This window comes from Stegodyphus dumicola, chromosome 9 (genome assembly GCF_044657685.1).
Source record: "Stegodyphus dumicola isolate Sdum_Otavi_A_Nest chromosome 9, ASM4465768v1".
In the NCBI taxonomy this organism is placed as follows: domain Eukaryota; kingdom Metazoa; phylum Arthropoda; class Arachnida; order Araneae; family Eresidae; genus Stegodyphus; species Stegodyphus dumicola.
Window position 1 is genome coordinate 53,333,820 of NC_140776.1, and position 17,567 is coordinate 53,351,386.

Consider the following 17,567-nt stretch of genomic DNA (forward strand, 5'->3'; position numbering starts at 1 on the left):
AGTCATAAAATTACTTTTTTTTTATCTATAAAAGGGGTAAAAAAAATAATTTTTGTGAAAAATTATTAATTATATTCGACGAAAATTAGAACTTAAAACTGTGAATTTAAGTGCTCAGTTAAATTTAAACTTTTCCCTTCTACAAATAGTGTAAACATAGTTTCGAATGCTGTTATAATTACACATTAATATCTTGAAGTTACGCTCACATGGGACCCACGAAAAAAGCATGAGTCGCACGTAAGGTGAGGGTTCAACTGCATATAGAAACATATCAATTTATTTAAAGCAGGACCAAGGATCAAAGAAAAGTTTATTTAGATTAAAAGTATGCAATAAAATAGTATTAAAATAAATGTCCTACATAAAGCGGAGTTATAACATTGCCTATGATTTTATAAAGTTTAACAAACTCGTCTGATAATACAATACTTTGATAATACATACTTTGTCACGTAAAATTTCTTCAAGCAAATAATTTTTTTAAAAAATTTCTAAGCGTTGAATCTAGACCGCGTTTTTTCTTAGAATCGATATTCTTCAAAGTTTGTTATCCTTTTTTCAATTGGGCCAAGACTTTCTGTCAAACTTGCAATTGTCGTATGCGTTTCTGGTGGATCCTGAAGGGCAACTCGCATGAGTATTTCTGCATACACTAGAATAAAGTATACAAAAGCTTTTTAAGACAAAAATGCTTAAACTGTACACGTGTGGAAGTCCTTCTCCCTTAAAATTATCATTCTTTATATAACGATTATTTTAATACATTGATTGTTTTATACTGTATTGTTATGCATTATTAAATATTGTATATTATTATGTTAAAATGATAATTTCTACGTAATATAAAATGTATAGTTATATGATAATACAAATTGGCTTGTCGTTTTTAAAGTTTAGTATAAGTATAATTTTACTTACTACCATATACATAGGAATTACTGCAGTAGTTTTAATTTCTTTCTTCAAAATCAAGGGTAAAACTTTAAGTCTCCAAGTCTCCGTGACTATCAGCTCATGGATTAAAAGAGGTACCTAAGGAAAAAATTCGGAAATTGTATGCATAAAATACGGCAACAAAACAGAAGCATGATTAAACAGAAAACTTTTATTTTTCCCTTACGTTATATGAATGCATGTACTACACGCATAATATACATAGCGAAGGAGGCAGGAATAGAAATAAGTTCAAAGGAATCAGAACTTGCGTATAAACTGTATACATATTGCGTTACTTTTTATATTTTCAAAAATGATAATTAATGTACAAATAATTAAGGTATCTGCGAAAAAAAGGGGGGCCGTTCTATATCTCCCGTTCTACTGAGCCCATTGACGAAATTCAGCTTGCGTTTTTCAGTCTAATTTTATGTCAAACTATCATTGTTAGAACAATGCTATATATAAATCTAATATACATCCTAAGTCGCGCTTTCGAGACATGAAAAACGCAATTTGAATTTAATCAACCGGCCCAACAGAACGGAAGATATAAAAGATCTTTTTTTCGCAGTGTACATACGTATTAAATATTTAATATACAGTTATTAATTCAGCAAGAACAATTTATTAATGAACTAGCATTATTTTTGTTGACCGCCCGGTGGCGAAGTGGCTAGAGCGTCCCACATCTGCGTCACAGATCCGGGGTTCGATCCCCGGGATAGGCAAGCATTGTTCTAACATAAATCCCCGGGCAACCTTTAATCTCTTAAGTAGATCGATAAAATCAGTACCAAGTTCACTTGGGGACTAAGCATCGGGGTCCTGCGACAAGCTGACCACTTGTGTAGGGCATATGCTGATGCACTCCGCGGCCCAAAGGACAAGAAAGCAGAAAAAGGGCACTGCAGGCCGTGGCCCACTAGGGCTGTTGCGCCACTAAGTTTAGTTTATTATTTTTATTACTTATATCTGTCTAATAAAATGATAAATTTTTATATACGAAGTTTTTACAAGAACTGAAAATATGTAACTTTTCTTTGAGAATTTAAAAAACTCAATAAATCTTATATGTGTAATATAGTAAGTATAATTTTATGCGCAAATCAATATGGGAAATATTTTAAATACACATTCTTTACAAGAACTAAGCTCTACGTTAAATTCATAGTAATGTTTTTCTTCAATAAATTACTTTCGTTTCAAAATAAAATGAAAAACAAAATTTAGTTATGTATTTACATTTTTTTATGTTGAAGGAAAGTTGATCATTTTGATGAAACTTTTGATGGAACGATCTTTATAAACTGAACCAACGAGTAAAGACATGCGAATTTCCGTATCCATATACTTTTCTCAGCTTCTAATATACAGGTACAGTACACATCTAGCACTATTAAATGTACTGAGCTTTCGGATATTTATCTACTAATACTGCATAGAACCCCATGTAAGTAACACAGTTCCAGAATAGCACGTCTAAAAGTAAAATGGTACTTATTCTTGCATCAGTTTGTGAGTAATGCGGAGTTAGAAATAACGGGCTTATATCTATCTAAACGTTCATAGAGATTCCATTAATAATGTATAATTTGTCGTTCTTAAAAGTTCAGTTTTACAGGAAAAAAGTAAAGACAAAACAACAGCTGTAAATTTCAGTAATGTTAAAAAAATACAACATATATATACAAATTATTTGCATTTTCAGCAACTGCCATAAAATCGCCCACCTCGCCATCGAGTAACTGCCGTAGATGACCACCTCGGAAAGTGAATTAATATATTTTACAACATAAGTGAATACGATATTGAATAAAAACTCTCTTAGGATGCTATCAGCTTTTACAGAAGAACTAGAAGCATTTGTGGCCGTCCTTAGGAAGGTTTCAATGTAATAATGTACAAAAGTATATTATGCAAATTTATTAACTTATATATGCATGCTTATTACGATAATGTATATTTACTTTCGGTGTACTATGCGTAATTTTGTACTTTTCCGTTTTGTTGCTTTTTAATTGCATAATCTGTGTACTGAATAAAACAGGCTTCGGAAATTCAACGCCCTATTTTTCGGAGTTCCACTTAGCATGTAAGATTTTCTTATATCGTACCTTAAGGAATTTCGGCAAAAGTATTTCAATTTCACAGTGAAATTAATTTCTACTGCTCGCAGCATTTACAACAACTCGCAGCAAAAATTGTACAGCCTGAGAACAAAAGCATAATATCCTGGTAAACACTTTGTGCTTGTAAATATTATGTAGTTACAATGCAATTTTAATTATAAAACTGCATTTTAAATATCTGGTTTTAATCAGTCATAGCATATTGAATACTCTTTTGTTATCAAGATCGGATTCAGAAATGTATGCATATATGGATGTATGTGTTCATGTATGGATGTATGTGTGCATTGTATGCATGTATATATGTACGTACGAATGTATATGTGTGTATACACGCACACATATAATACACACGTGCATTCATACATACATACATTTCTAAATCCAGTCCCGTTAACAGAAGAGTACTTCATATTATACTAAATGTCAATAAGAAGTAATTTTTTCCCATAATATTCGCTATATATTACTTTTTCCTCTTAAACTCAACATAATTACAAGCTATCTGAAATGTATAACATACTGTTGCGTGTGTACAGGTTCGTAATAGATTGAACGCACACAAAACCTGATAAAAGTTATTTTACCAAGAGAACAGAATTCACAGTTCTAGTACTTCCCACAAAAATAGTCGTACAGCTCTTTACAGTATCACAGAGTACAATCAGTAATTACACCTCAAACTAGTAAGAACGTTAAATACAACGCAATGAAAAGCGCATCTAAACAGCAAAGCTAACTCGAAGCTATTTCAATACTCCGAACTCATGCTGAATCAAACAACTACTCCGAAATTAATGCTCTCTCCGGTCTTATACAGTTTTTCCCCGGCCGCCAAGAAATCTAGTATTTCTCGAAATCACTTGGAAGGCATATGAGGGACGGATATGGATAGAACTAAATATAGCATTAGTTACAGTTATTCAGTTACAATACTCATTACAGTTATACAGGGACCGGACCAAAATTTCACCAAACCCGACGACTCCCACCAAACTTGGCGAAAACAAAACGGTCGTCAAAGCGAAAAAAAAAAAAAAAAAAAAGAACAGTCGGCCCTTCCCCAAAGCAAGGTGAAAAACAAAGTAAATTCTAATTAGAACAAATAGAATAATCTTAAATAAAGAGAATTCTATTTTATTAAAAGAATTGAAAACGAAAGTGAAAAAACAAAATGTTTACCTTTAAACAGATAATCCAATGAATTCAGATGTGAATGAATTCATAAAACATAGTTGAAAAAAACCCAATTAGAACACACAAAAAGTAAATAAGAACTTCGATCACTCTCATTAGACACCAGTCTAAACTATGAGATGAGAAAAAGTAATGGACGTACAGGTTTGCCATTTTGGCTTCACTGGCGAAACTAAAAAAAAAAAAAAACCTTGGCTAGAAAGTAATCGCTCAAAAGGCTAAAATTTTGTACGAAATATGTAATTTTGAAACCAAAAGGAAAACTTTTAAATATTTCAATGAAAATTTTTATTTTTTAGTCAAAGAAAGAGACTGCATATTAATTGAATGAAATTTAAGTAAATTCTTACTCTTGTAAAACAAAAATGAGAATAAATAAAATTATTTAGTGTAAAACTTTAATTAAATTTTAAAATCAATTAATCCTTAAAAACAGGCTCAAAAAGTTGCCTAAAAAGTGATCAAATAATTTTAAATAATTGTTTTGTAGAAATGAGTAAAAATTCTATAAAGCTGAATTTTAGTTTTTAAATTTTGTAATTTAATACTACAGAAAAAGTTGGAAAAGGAAGTAACGGAACTAAGTTAGAAAAATAAAAAGTCTTCACGTTATGCGCTTCTCATGACGAATATATATAAGGCCCTGATTAGTAATAGAAAAGTAATTAAGAAAAACCTATATACCCTTTAAAACATCCTTCTTTATTCTTCTCTTTTGGAGTTTTCAGATAAAAAATTTATACTTTTAAAAAGTATTAGAGGGTGTAGACTACTCCAGATTTCTTTAATATACTATTAATGAATTTTAAAGGTTATTTTATTATCTTTTAAAATTTTGATGAGAATTACAATTTCTTCTTTCTGTGTGTTTCAATTTCAGTGGAAACATTTTTAATTCTACTAATTTGGTTAAAAATGGAATTTGCAATAACTTTTTTAGATATGTTAGAATTCCAATTATTAAGTTTATTAGTAGAAAAATTAAAATCTTTTCGTTATCAAAGTTTAATTTCCTTTAGTTTATGAATACTTAGATCAAGATAAACTATTTCTGTTTGGTTTTTAGTCCAAAAGGGCTTTGTCCCTGAAGGACTATTGTTTTCATTTCGCGATTTTGCGTTGAAAACTTTAAAAGGCTGTATCACTTTTCAAATCGTTGCCACCAAATACTTTCTCCTTGTATTATATTTGAAAAAATTAAAAAATGAAGAATCTGCATAAATGTATGTATGTTTCTCGCATTGTGATAAAACAACGGTACCTAGAGCCATCCAATTTTGACTTACGTAATCCTACTGTGAATATGGGCATCTGAAAGCCCAAATTTGAAATTTGTTTTATTATTGATTTCATATTTTGTACAACTTTAAAGAATTTTTAATTAACAAGCTCAACGTTTTAAAAGCAAGCAATGGCAACTCTCTACGGTGGGGAAAAAAAAAAAAAAAAAAAACTTTTTATCTCCAGTGCGCGGAACTGTGTATCGGAAATTTTAAAGATATGCTCATTTTAAAATTATTTTGCGACATTTTAAAATTATTGTGCTGTTGAAATGAATTTTATGGTTTAAGTGCAAAGAACATGATATTTAATAAATAAAGATAGCACACAAAACGTTAAAAAACGCCCCTTTGGAGGTAAATTTTAAATCTGAAACCTTTCAGATTTTTTTAATTGGTCTTTTTTATTTTTAGAGAATTTGGGTAGATGTTGCTGTTTTCGATGACATTAAAATTGTTGAAAGTAATATCATCAATGTCTCTATAAGTCAAATTTACTGAAATCGTTATCAGAAAGGCTTTTAAGGAATTTAAATTCTTTAGAAAATAGAAATAGGTTATTTCAAATATGAGTGGAATATGAACTTCCCACTGGAACTCCTTATGTTTACAGGTAAAGAAAATTTGAATGTTTAATATAGTTATTATACAACGAAAAACGTTGAATCTTTTTCCATTTTTGTAAATCCAGTATAATAAGTATTTCAGGAAAAAATTCTGTCATTTCTGTAAGACTTTCGTAGATTTCTTTGAGTGGCAGGGTCGTGTAGAGGTTTTTAAAGTTATAGCAGTTCATATTGTAAATTTTAAGATTTTTAAAGTTTAACCAATTTTAAGTAGATTGGTAAAAATATTATCAAAATTCCTCTTGAAGTTTCTGGTACTATTAGCGATAAATCTAAATTTTACAGGATTTTTACAAATTTTGGTAAGGCATAAAGATTGGCAAATCTGTTATTTGTAGTGAAAAGAGAAATTCTCCACTTTTTGTGAAAGGCATAAATTTTGTTAATAACAGTTCTTTATTTTTGCAGATACTATAGGTAGTAAAATTTGTTAGTTCATTTTCAATTGTATATCATTGTAGAATATTTTTCATAAAATACTGAAATTATTGTTTGCTTTATCAATTTTAGTCATGGTAAATTGCTTTTTTAATTGTGAAAACTTAATAAGTAAATTTTGCCAGTTTATAATTCCTTTAAATCCTTGAATTTTCTCAATTTTCGTTTTGCTTTGAGTAATAATTTTATTTTTCCATTCTTGAAATAGATTTGAAGGCGAACTGAGTTGAGAACTAACTTTCAAGATGAAATTATAAATATCTGTAGAAATATTTTCTGTGCTATGTAATTTATTAATGAATTTAATAGGTCTAAACTTCGTTCTTTTTTCCATAAGCACTCTAATCTCTTGATCTTAAATAATGTCCAGATTTCTTGTTACAATATATTGTGCTCTTCGTCAACAAATGGCAGAAATTTTTCTTCATCACATAATCATGGTGCTGCAACATCTTTTTCATTATGGTTAGAAATAAAACTACTTAGTTTTTTGTTATACTTGAAGCAAACCGAAATTTTAGAATTTATTGCAGGAAATTTTTTTGTGCTATATATGAACTCATAACAATACATAAGGTGGCACATTTTGTGCGTATCAGCTTTAAATAAGAATTGAAAGACGGTAAGTGCTTGTAGTAACTTCATGTGATTGTAAAATAACAGTATGCATATACTGTTATTTTACTGATACTGATAATACAGATTACTGATAATAAAGACATCAGTGAATTTTGAAAACAATCTTCCTTTTACTTCAACGCATTGCTTTAGATGATGAGAGAAAAGTTCCATTACGTGTTTCAACATCCTCTTTGGAATAATATCGGAGTACAGCCACATTTGCTCTTGCCTTTGGAACCAAATTTTATCTTCCATTTATTTTGCCCACAATTCTGCAGATCTTCGCTCTTCCGCCCAAATATCCACTGAACATTTGTAACAGAGCCTGTTTCAACAAAGACTTCCATTACCGCAAATCGCAATCAAACCGGCCAATGATACATTGTATACTAATTGCGTGATTCTTAGCTCTCCAGGGATTTAAGTATGCTACACATGCGTATGTGCATTCTCTCAGGTTTGCCAACTCATAATGGTAGGCACATCGTGTACCACGCTATAGTTTATGGCACAGGATGGGGCTAAGACACTGTAAAAACGACCCTTTTTAGTTCGTGTTAATTTAATTAACACGAAATTAAATTCATTTATGTATATCTTACATTTTTAAGTATTTAGAAGCAGTTTTATATCTCTTTGTCTATATTTATTAAAATGTAATATTTTAAACCGTAAATCTAATGTATTTTTCAACTTTTATAAAAATTTAAAGAACGATTTTAATTTCATTTTGATATTGTGCTGTAGTTCTCTTAGTTTCAAAGTCTGATTTTTTCCTTGTGTATTTTTCTAATATAAAACTATGATGTTAAAATCAATTTTAGAGCAAGATTTAAAAACCTTACATTAAGTGTTTAAACAATTAAATTCAATATTTTAAAAAATAAAATCCAAAATAAAATAATATCCAGTTTAAAATTATGAGAAGTAACACAAAAAGTACGAACCCTCTGAAGAGTCACCAAATACTCTTTTACAACTTCTTCACCACTAGATTTGACATCAAGTAATGCTTGTACAGAAAGTTTATACATCCTTTCATGTTGCAAAAACCATCTAAAAGTAAAAGAAAACAATTTATTTACAAGACTTTCAGCTTGAAGTTATAATTTATCTACTCGATAATGAAAGAAAAATATTATAAATAAAGCGTCATTTCGTCGGTCTGTTCAGCGAATATTGCTTTCATACCGAAGAAGCAACGTCGACATATATGTGCGAAAAAGAACACTTAAGAGAAGAGAAAAGAGATTGAACTCTTCTGTGCAATTTTTTCTGGAGAGGAATGAGGGAAGGTAACGGGGGTTTCAAACTCACAGATTGGAAACTGCTGTGTTTTCTTCAAAGCTCAGATGGAGCTGTATGTAATACTAGTGGTGCTTAGTTATATAATTACTTCCTTACTAAAGCATCTAACGAGGTCAGACAACAAAACTGGCAATCTAAATACCTAAATTTGAAACGTGCCTCTTTTAAATAGCGCTGAAAATTTATGTGGTAACCGATTTAATAAAGAAGGGCCATTATATTAGTTTCAACGTCATTTTAACAAATTTTTGAGTCATACATGAAGAATTCAAAGAAAGTTACAGAAAAGCACATAGCTCCTTTTTGAAAATGAGCCTGAATGATAATGTTAGCGTAAAATGAGACTGGCTATTTTCAGAGTGTCAACATTCAAGATTTTGATGCCACTGGAGCAAAATTCTCAGACACAGATCATTACAGAGTGATAAAATTTTCAGGAAGTTAATTTGCGCTGCATATTCTTGAAATTCAGAGAGAAGTTAAGAACTCTTCTCTATTCCAAAAGCTACAAATTGTAATTAAGCATCAAATGCATTCTGAGGTTAATGAACCAGTTTACCTGCAGAATCAGTTAGAATTTTACTAACTTTTTTTTATTTACTTTCTGATTTTCCTATTTCGTTATCTACTCGTTAGAGGAAAATTATAGCTATTAAGGGAGGGAAATAAGTCCTGCATTTTTTTAAATGTGCTACCATTTAAAAAAACATTTAAATTTGGCTCACACATTCGTTAATATTTTAATTTGTACTACATATTCATAAATCTAAGCATTAGGATGTAATTAAGGGCCTACTTTGAAATTATTCTAAATTTGAGTTTAATATTGTAATTTCGGTTGACTTTCATGTCAGGAAATTTAAAAGAAATCAGAAGAGTTTTGAAACGTCTATTTACAATAAAACATACAAGTTATTTAGAAGTTTCCATGATAAAGTGGCCGTCATATATGCATTTGGAAACATTTGAGTTTTTGCACATTACTGATTGAATGGTTAAGTTTTCCAATTTGGTGATTAAACGCGACGACCGCTTAAACAAGAATATACCTTTACTTCCTAAATTCTTTTCCTAAAATGGCTTTAATGAAAATTTCTCTAAGAGAATCTCGTAACAGGTACACCTTATCTAGAGAAAGTCACGGAAAATTCTAAATAACCACTCCCTTTTGATATAAAATAAAAGAGGTTTTTTAAATAATTATTTTGGCTAAAATAAAGTCTATTTTACATTTATTAAAAGTAACAACTAAAAGTATGAAACTTCTAAAGAGTCACCAAATACTCATTTTATAACTTCTTCTCCACTAGATTTGACATCCAGTAATACACAGGAAATTAAGAAGAAAAGGTTTATTATTATAAGTTATTGGAAAAAAGGGAATTTTGCATAATTTACATTAATCAAAACTGCGTTTTCTCCTAGAATGTTTATAAGAACGTTGTCTAGACGGTATAATAATTAGCGAAGGGAGACTTAGTTCAAACTCCAGCTGTAGGTTCGACTCCCGAGTTAGGCTTGTTAGTTAGTTGGTTATATTTCTTCTCTTCTCGTGGGCGAAATATCGGTTTATAATCTATGGTGCAATCTTGGCAACTTCTTGGTGATAAGATGGCTAAAAGACCGATGAAACCATTCATAACCTCCTGAGCAAATGTCCAACTATATAATTCGGACGTCCATGCATACTGATTATTTCTTTTATTGCAGACACATATAACTTAATGCAAAAAGCGCATTCAAGAACTACACAAGTACCTTCAAGACCTACATATGTACATTTCTCGAAGGATTACTCCGGTACCATTAAGATTTACATTTGTATTTTCTTCGAAGAACTACATCAGTACATTAAATAATATATTTTTAAATGTCTTTGAATAAAGAAGGAGCAGCAGGCAGATGCATGCTGTAACGTGTTAAAAGCTGAACAGTGAGAAAGAGAATGCAACATGTTATAAGGTTTTCTCCTGCCTTCTTAGCAAGCCTTCGTGGTGTGGTGGTCTGCACGCTGGGCGCGTATTCCAGAGGTCAGTGGTTCGATTCTCGGCGAAGGCATTGCTCATTTTTCATTTTGCCTGCTTCCAAAAAAATATCTAATGTCTCTACAGTGTTTACGTTGAAGGCTTACACCATAATGCTTTAATTTTTGTTTAGCTTTATCCTTATTAGTGGATATTAAGTTTCAATTCCGTAATTTGAAATTATTTTTGGTTAAAGCGTTTTGAAAGCGACCACGACATTACCGTTATGCAAGAATCACATGACGCGGATTAATTTCGAAATGACATAGTTTAAAATGATTTACTACAAGCTGTTATTATTTTTAGGAGAGAAAGGGGAAATAATCAAACTGTTAATTAATCAACTCTTATTGTTAACAACTATACCAACAACATCTATGTTATTTCACATATATATATATGTATACACACACACGCAACAGAGAAAACAATTATTGACTTTTCGGAAGAACCAGAACCTGATATTTCAATGCAAAAAGGAAAATTCAAAAATTTCCTACAATGTTCCAAATGAAGTAGCTTATTGTTGATACAATTTCGCATATTTAAAAAATTTAATAAATCGTTACATAAAAACAAGAATTTTTACCGTCTTTAACAAGACACTAAGTTAGGTTAAAATTTAATGCATATGCAATTTTAAGGTGAAATTTTTAAATATTAATATAAATTATTATAACTAAAAAGAAAAATTTTTTAACGATTAAATTAAGCAAAATCCTTTCCAATCTATTTATTTTCAAGAAATTAATAGTAAATTAATAGGAATAATTAAGAATTTCTTGCATAAGTTAAAAAATGTGAAGGAAATTACAATTTGAAAATACGCAAAGTTAATCAAAAGTATTACTGCGTAAAATTGGAGGAATTTATCATGCAGGTAATTCACAGAGTGTTGTCTCTCCATAAGATATAAGATCTTTAATTTATTTCCTCTTCTTTTATGGGAGCGAAAAAATACTAAGTTTTCTGAGTATTACTATTAGCCATTCCGTGTGATCTCTGTTTTTCAAATTATAAATGCAATTGTTTAAACGTCTCAACGATTTTATAGAAATAAACATATTTCTTAATTAATAATATTGTGTTAAATTTCTAATAGTATGTCTAATTGATACAGTTTATAATCCTTATAATTTATAATACATCCAACTGATAATTTTTATGATATTTGCAATATTATTAAAATTAATAAATGGTGTTTCTAAGGCGATATATATATACTTGGATATAGATGTTTTTCAAGAAAAATTGCAATGAATAAACATTAAAATCACTTAAATATAATGAAAGTTTAGAATTACATTATTTGTTAGGAATTAGAATATTCCTATGTTGTGGTATACTTGATAGCATATAAGTTCAACAGTCTCATTGTTTAAAGTTCAAATGAAAGAGCCTACATGTTTTATTTTCTAAAAATAATTTGTCAAAGAACTCTATAATGGCGATGGAATTAAAATTAGTTGACATAAATTCATCCATGAAGCTGAAGATGTAGAGATATTGAAGTTTTTTGGCGCAAGAAAATACGAAAATATGATTTGAATCATGGATCTTTCAGGTACTAGCTGGATGTGTTACTACTTACAGCACGAAAGCACGTATGGCAGAATGCGATAATTTCCTATAACGGTAGCGAACTAACTCGTACTTACTAAAATTAGTCGAGTGGGAATACCGAATACTTTTAATTTCCCTTCAGTTGCCTTTACATGAGAGAGACTATAAAAAATTAAGGACATTGTTAATATTCCCTGTTAAAAATAAAATGATCATGCGACCAGATGACCGTGCGTTTGCAGGCGTCTGAATTCTTTTTCCCGAAAGGTCGTGCGATTAGTGTTTATAAAAACAAATATTTAAAAGTTTGAATGTAACGGATATTTTTGCTTACTAGTTCTATATTTCTTAAAACGCCATTGAAATACTAGTTTAATTTTTAAATCTTTTCTTGATTTTAAATCCTTTTTTGATTTTAAATCCTTTTTTGATATCCTATGGATTTAACAATTTGGGGATTGCCCATGACGAAAAGTCGGCAATAGAATTTTGGGTAAAGTGCAGAATCCCCCACTGCTTGACGCGTTTTTAAGAATTGCACATACTCAGTATCCATGTGCACATCGACCTATTTTCACTTAAAAAAAATCCTAGAATTGCACAAAAATGGCACTGCGCACACCCTTGACTTTATCTATGTACACATCGACCTATTTTCACTTAAAAAGTAAAAGAAAATTGACAAAAATCCAATTGTTTTTACCCTTGTAAAAAGCGGCAAACAAATAAGTGAGCGATTCTGCACTTTACAGAGAATATTTTCAAAGAAAAGGCATCATTCATTATAGAAAATTACGTTTGAACAACCAACGAGATGAAATTATGCTTTAGCTATAAGTCGGTACCGAAATAGCGATGCAGGCATCCATTCAGTTATGTTTAGCAATTTTTATATAAATTATAATAATAATCTGAAATAGTTATTTACTCTTATGCTTCCATTTAGTCATGTTTAGCCTTTCTCATATAAATTATAATAATAAAAAAGTATTATATGAAATTAACCTTTCATCTAAATTAAAACTTCAATCTTAGATAGTTATTTACTATTTATTATACTTCTTTTTTTTGCCGCAATTATTAGGGTTGCCGCAATTCTTTTTGGCAGCATTGGCATCAACGATAATTTGGCGAATTTTTCGGCCCTCGAAACCGAATAGTACTATTTTTTTGTTGAAAACATTGTTTTTTAAGATGGCAGGCAAATGTAAATAAATACATTTACTACAAATATAAAATACTAAAATAAGATTAAATTATTACTTTCATATAGCAATGAAATAGAATAAAAACACCGCTATAAAAATAATGCGCCAAAATTTAATTGGATTAAAATATTACTTAAACTGAATATCGAATTAAAAACCATCATACCAAAGTTTAAAAGAATTAAAATATTACTTAAATTCAAATACTTTAAAATAAGTAAATAAGGATGCTTCGTATACTAGAGCTAAAATGACGGCAATAAGAAGTTTACTGCCGGTAAAAAAGGAGGAATGTCTAGTACTTTTTTTACCGTTAAAGCGGTTATTTCTTCCACCGTGAACCACAATACCATATACGCCGTCCTCAGAATCGGCTCTTTTAACGATCTTCATCTGTGATCCACATTTCTCGCACTTCACTGAAGCATTAATTAGCGAAATAAATTTCCTCTGACCCTAGTAACAATTTATAAATAAATCTTTGATTAGGAAAATCAGGTTGGCCAAAATAAGGTCTCAAAGGACAAATTTTGATTCCGATACCGATAATTCTTGGTACTTAACAACATTAATCTTTGAAAGGGACATATCCGTTTCCTATGAAATGTAAGGAAATCGAAGAGATAAATAATACAATTTTAAAATGGCTCGGTGATGCACAAATATTCAGTAACCAATCAGGGAGCTGATCTAAGCTCGTTAATGCACAAATATTCTGTAACCAATCAGGGAGCTGATTACATCACGCATAGAATTAAAATTATTTAAATAATCATACATAATAAAATCATTTAAAAAAATGCAAAATTAAATTGTATTTTAATATTTAAAAACCATAAATAATGTTTAAAACATTAGATTAAATTTATAGATATTAAAGGCAATTAATTTTAAAATAATGTGACGTCATTCATTACATCATCCACAACATAAAATTACATAAATATCATAAACAATAAAATTTTTATTTCAAATAATAATGCAAACTTAAATTGATTTTTAATATTTAGAAGCCATACATAATATTTAAAACATGGAATTTATGCATAATTATTTTTTAAATAAAATGATTATATTTTAAATAAAATGACAATAAAGTATCGGTTACCATAAATAACTTGTCTGGCAATGGGTTTACCATAAGTGGTATCGCTCGCCCAAAAAAATCGCCAAAATCCGTGCAACCGTCTACCAAAGTAGCACCCTGTCTTTCAGCATGGATTAGTAAAAAAACCGTCTACATTTTCAGATAGCACTAGTAAACATTATGAATCATTTATATTTTATGTGTGTTATATTTTAATATCTGAAAAATACTGAATGTTTTCTTTATTCTATAAACTCATTTTAACCTAGAAGATAAATATTCGTATTCATGCGTATCTATTCTAAGACAGGCAGTTGAAAAAAATCAAAGCAAATAAAAAATATAATAACAATGACTAAAAACTCACTACTAATTACAATGTGACACCGAATTAAATTTATCTCAGAAAAATTATATTTAATCTCTTGACAAAAGATATTGGATAAATTTATTTAAATTACTACTTGTTGCTACAAGAATGCGCCAAAAACTTCTAGTTTTAAAATTAAGGCACCATTTAATGAAAGTAACAACAGCTCGCGTTTTGTAGAAAATAGTATGTGGCAGGAAAAGGAACAACGAGTATGAGTATGGGTAAATATCATCCACATGATTAAAATCTTTGTATAATTTTTTGGGGCACATAACGTTTAGTGACGGACGGACAGTAATGATTGAAACTGTTGGAATAGAGTTTAAAATTGCTTAAAAATTTTTTTCTTATAGAGGATTCATTCTAAAAATTGGGCGGAAAACTCTGAAAATGAAAACTGGGAAAAACAGAAATATAAAAGATTAAAAAATTCACGATTAAACAATTTCTTTGTACATTTATGCGTATTTAATTTTTTTCAGTTTTACTTTATATCTATACCTTGAGAAAAAGGTACTTTCTTATTATAGCGACCCAACATTTAATCGCTAATCAACCGGGATGTAACATGTAACGAGGTAAAAGAATACGTGGCGAGATTTCGGCGAGATATCTCGTTGATTAGAGTTTCAATCTTGGGGGCCGCTATAAGAAGGAAATACCCAGAAAACTATGGATAAGTGAGGTAAGTAAGCAATTTACTTAAAGCGGCTTTGAAAACAAGAAAAGTTATCCCTGATCTTAAAGAGCAACAACACTATCCCATAAAAAGTAAAAAAATAAAATCTGAAAGGGTTCAGATTTTAAAGACCGCCCAAAAGGATTTGTTAAGGTTTTTTTGCGTTTTTGTTGAATTTTCAGTCTACCAGCTCCCAAGTCTAGTGTTGAACTCACTCCTGCTAACCCATATCTTTTTGTCATTTCAGATTTATCATTAAGCATAATTTTATTCGCATCTAAGCTACATACAATTCATCAGCAAAATTACAAAAATTTTAACAGCAGCATATGTTTAGCACTCCTCATGCAGTGTTAAGTGTTGGCATATATTTTTCATATTTGTCAGTCTTTTTTGAGTTTATATCAATGTTCAGTTTTCTTAGTAAGACGAACTCAAAACTTTTTTGTGTGTTTTAATATCATTAACATTTCATGCATTAACTTTATTTATTAGATATCACGTTTTCGTTACGCTAAATGAAATTCAGTCCGAAGCAAAATCACAAAATATTTAAAAACAGCATATCTTTAGAATTTCGAATAGACAGTCTCGCCCTCTGGAAACAATTTTTTTTTTTTTTTTTTACCGTACAGTATTCCCTCTGCTCACTCTCAAATCGTTGAGTTTGTTAATCAAAAATTCGTTGAGTTTGTTAATCAAAATGAGTTTTAGAAGGTATCAAATGGATAATAAAACAAATTCAAAATTCAAAATTCGGGATTCCGAGGGCCCATGTTCGGTGGAAGATTACGTAATTCAAATTTTGATGGCTCTAGGTACCGTTGTTTTTCCACAATGCATGGAAAATGCATACATACATGCAGATTCTTCACAATTTAATTTTTTTTAAATAATGCAGGGCTATAGTAGTTGATGGCAACAGTTTGAAAAGTGATACAGCTACTTATAGTGGAAGACGCAAAATCCCGTTTCAGGACCCATCCATTTGGTCTATGCCCTTTTGAGCTAATAATTCTTATCCGTAAGCAGCGTCTCCCTTTTTGTTTCTACAAGAAAGTTGACCAATGGTATACGGCAAAATAATTTACTGCACTCTTTACTCGAAGAGAACCCAATGAAGGACCCCCCGCGTCTTTCAATTTTATAGAATTGAAATTTAATCAAAATCATTTATTTATTTGTATGTTTTCATAAAAGAAATGCCAGCTCAAAAGGAATCATATATCTAACACCTTCAAGATTTTATACGCGAATAAAAAGCTTCAACCAAAAATGTGTGAAAATTAATAATAACATATATCATGTAGACCATTTATACTCTCATAATAACTACATAAAAGTATATGCGCATTACAAAAAGCCACTTCTGTCATATTTTTACTAACTCTGAGTATGTACTCATTATAATAGAAAAAGCTTCAACTTTTATAACATGCAATAAAATGTTCATACTTATTTAATGGTAACACATTTATGAACACAAGATTTATGAACACAAGATAAGCTGCTTCTGATTTATATGAATATAATTGTGAAAAGTATATTTATTTACCTAGGGCTACCGATATCCGATACCTCAAATGGAGTCAAAGATTCCAAATATATTTCTATTTCATTAGCCTGAAGAACCATTTCGGTTTCATCCATTTTCTACCATTCGTAAAGTGCTGATGAAAGAACAGTATGTTGAAATTTCCTTTCGGATTTGGTTACTATGGAAACATGGAACTTCGTTGCCATTTTTATAAGACAGTTGCTGCCTTCAGAAAAGCTTCAAAATCTGAAAATATTTCCTTGTGCTTGTTTTTGCTGCCAAAGACTACTCGTTTCGATAACTGTTATTATTCATGTAAATACAATAATGTTTTACTGTTAACTTTATTAACTGAAAATTAACTGGAATTTCATACTTAAATATAAATTTTCCCTTTTTTTTTTTATTCTACGTGAATGGAAGTATTTAAATGCTATATATTTTTTTACCTTGGAAATTAACTTATTTAGTGATAGAAAATTTCACAAGCTATTTTCATACAATAAATAAAAAGTATGTTTTGTTTTAATGATAAGAAGCAGAATTTAATGACTG

At 29.9% G+C, this 17,567-nt stretch overlaps 1 protein-coding gene across 2 annotated transcripts in view; it reads right to left on the reverse strand.

Moving 5' to 3' along the window:
- LOC118202300 (zinc finger MYND domain-containing protein 10-like) overlaps positions 1 to 17,169 on the reverse strand; it is a 62,139-nt gene extending 44,970 nt beyond the window's left edge. For both annotated transcript variants that reach the window (XM_085823438.1, XM_085823439.1), the window contains exons 1-3: positions 17,031 to 17,169; positions 8,181 to 8,289; positions 922 to 1,035 (exon numbers count right to left, since the gene is read on the reverse strand). In XM_085823438.1, coding sequence (XP_085679564.1) covers positions 922 to 1,035; positions 8,181 to 8,289; positions 17,031 to 17,125 — 318 coding nt within the window. In that variant the 5' untranslated portion in view covers positions 17,126 to 17,169. The remainder of the gene's footprint in view (positions 1 to 921; positions 1,036 to 8,180; positions 8,290 to 17,030) is intronic.
- Between the last annotated feature and the right edge of the window lie 398 nt (positions 17,170 to 17,567).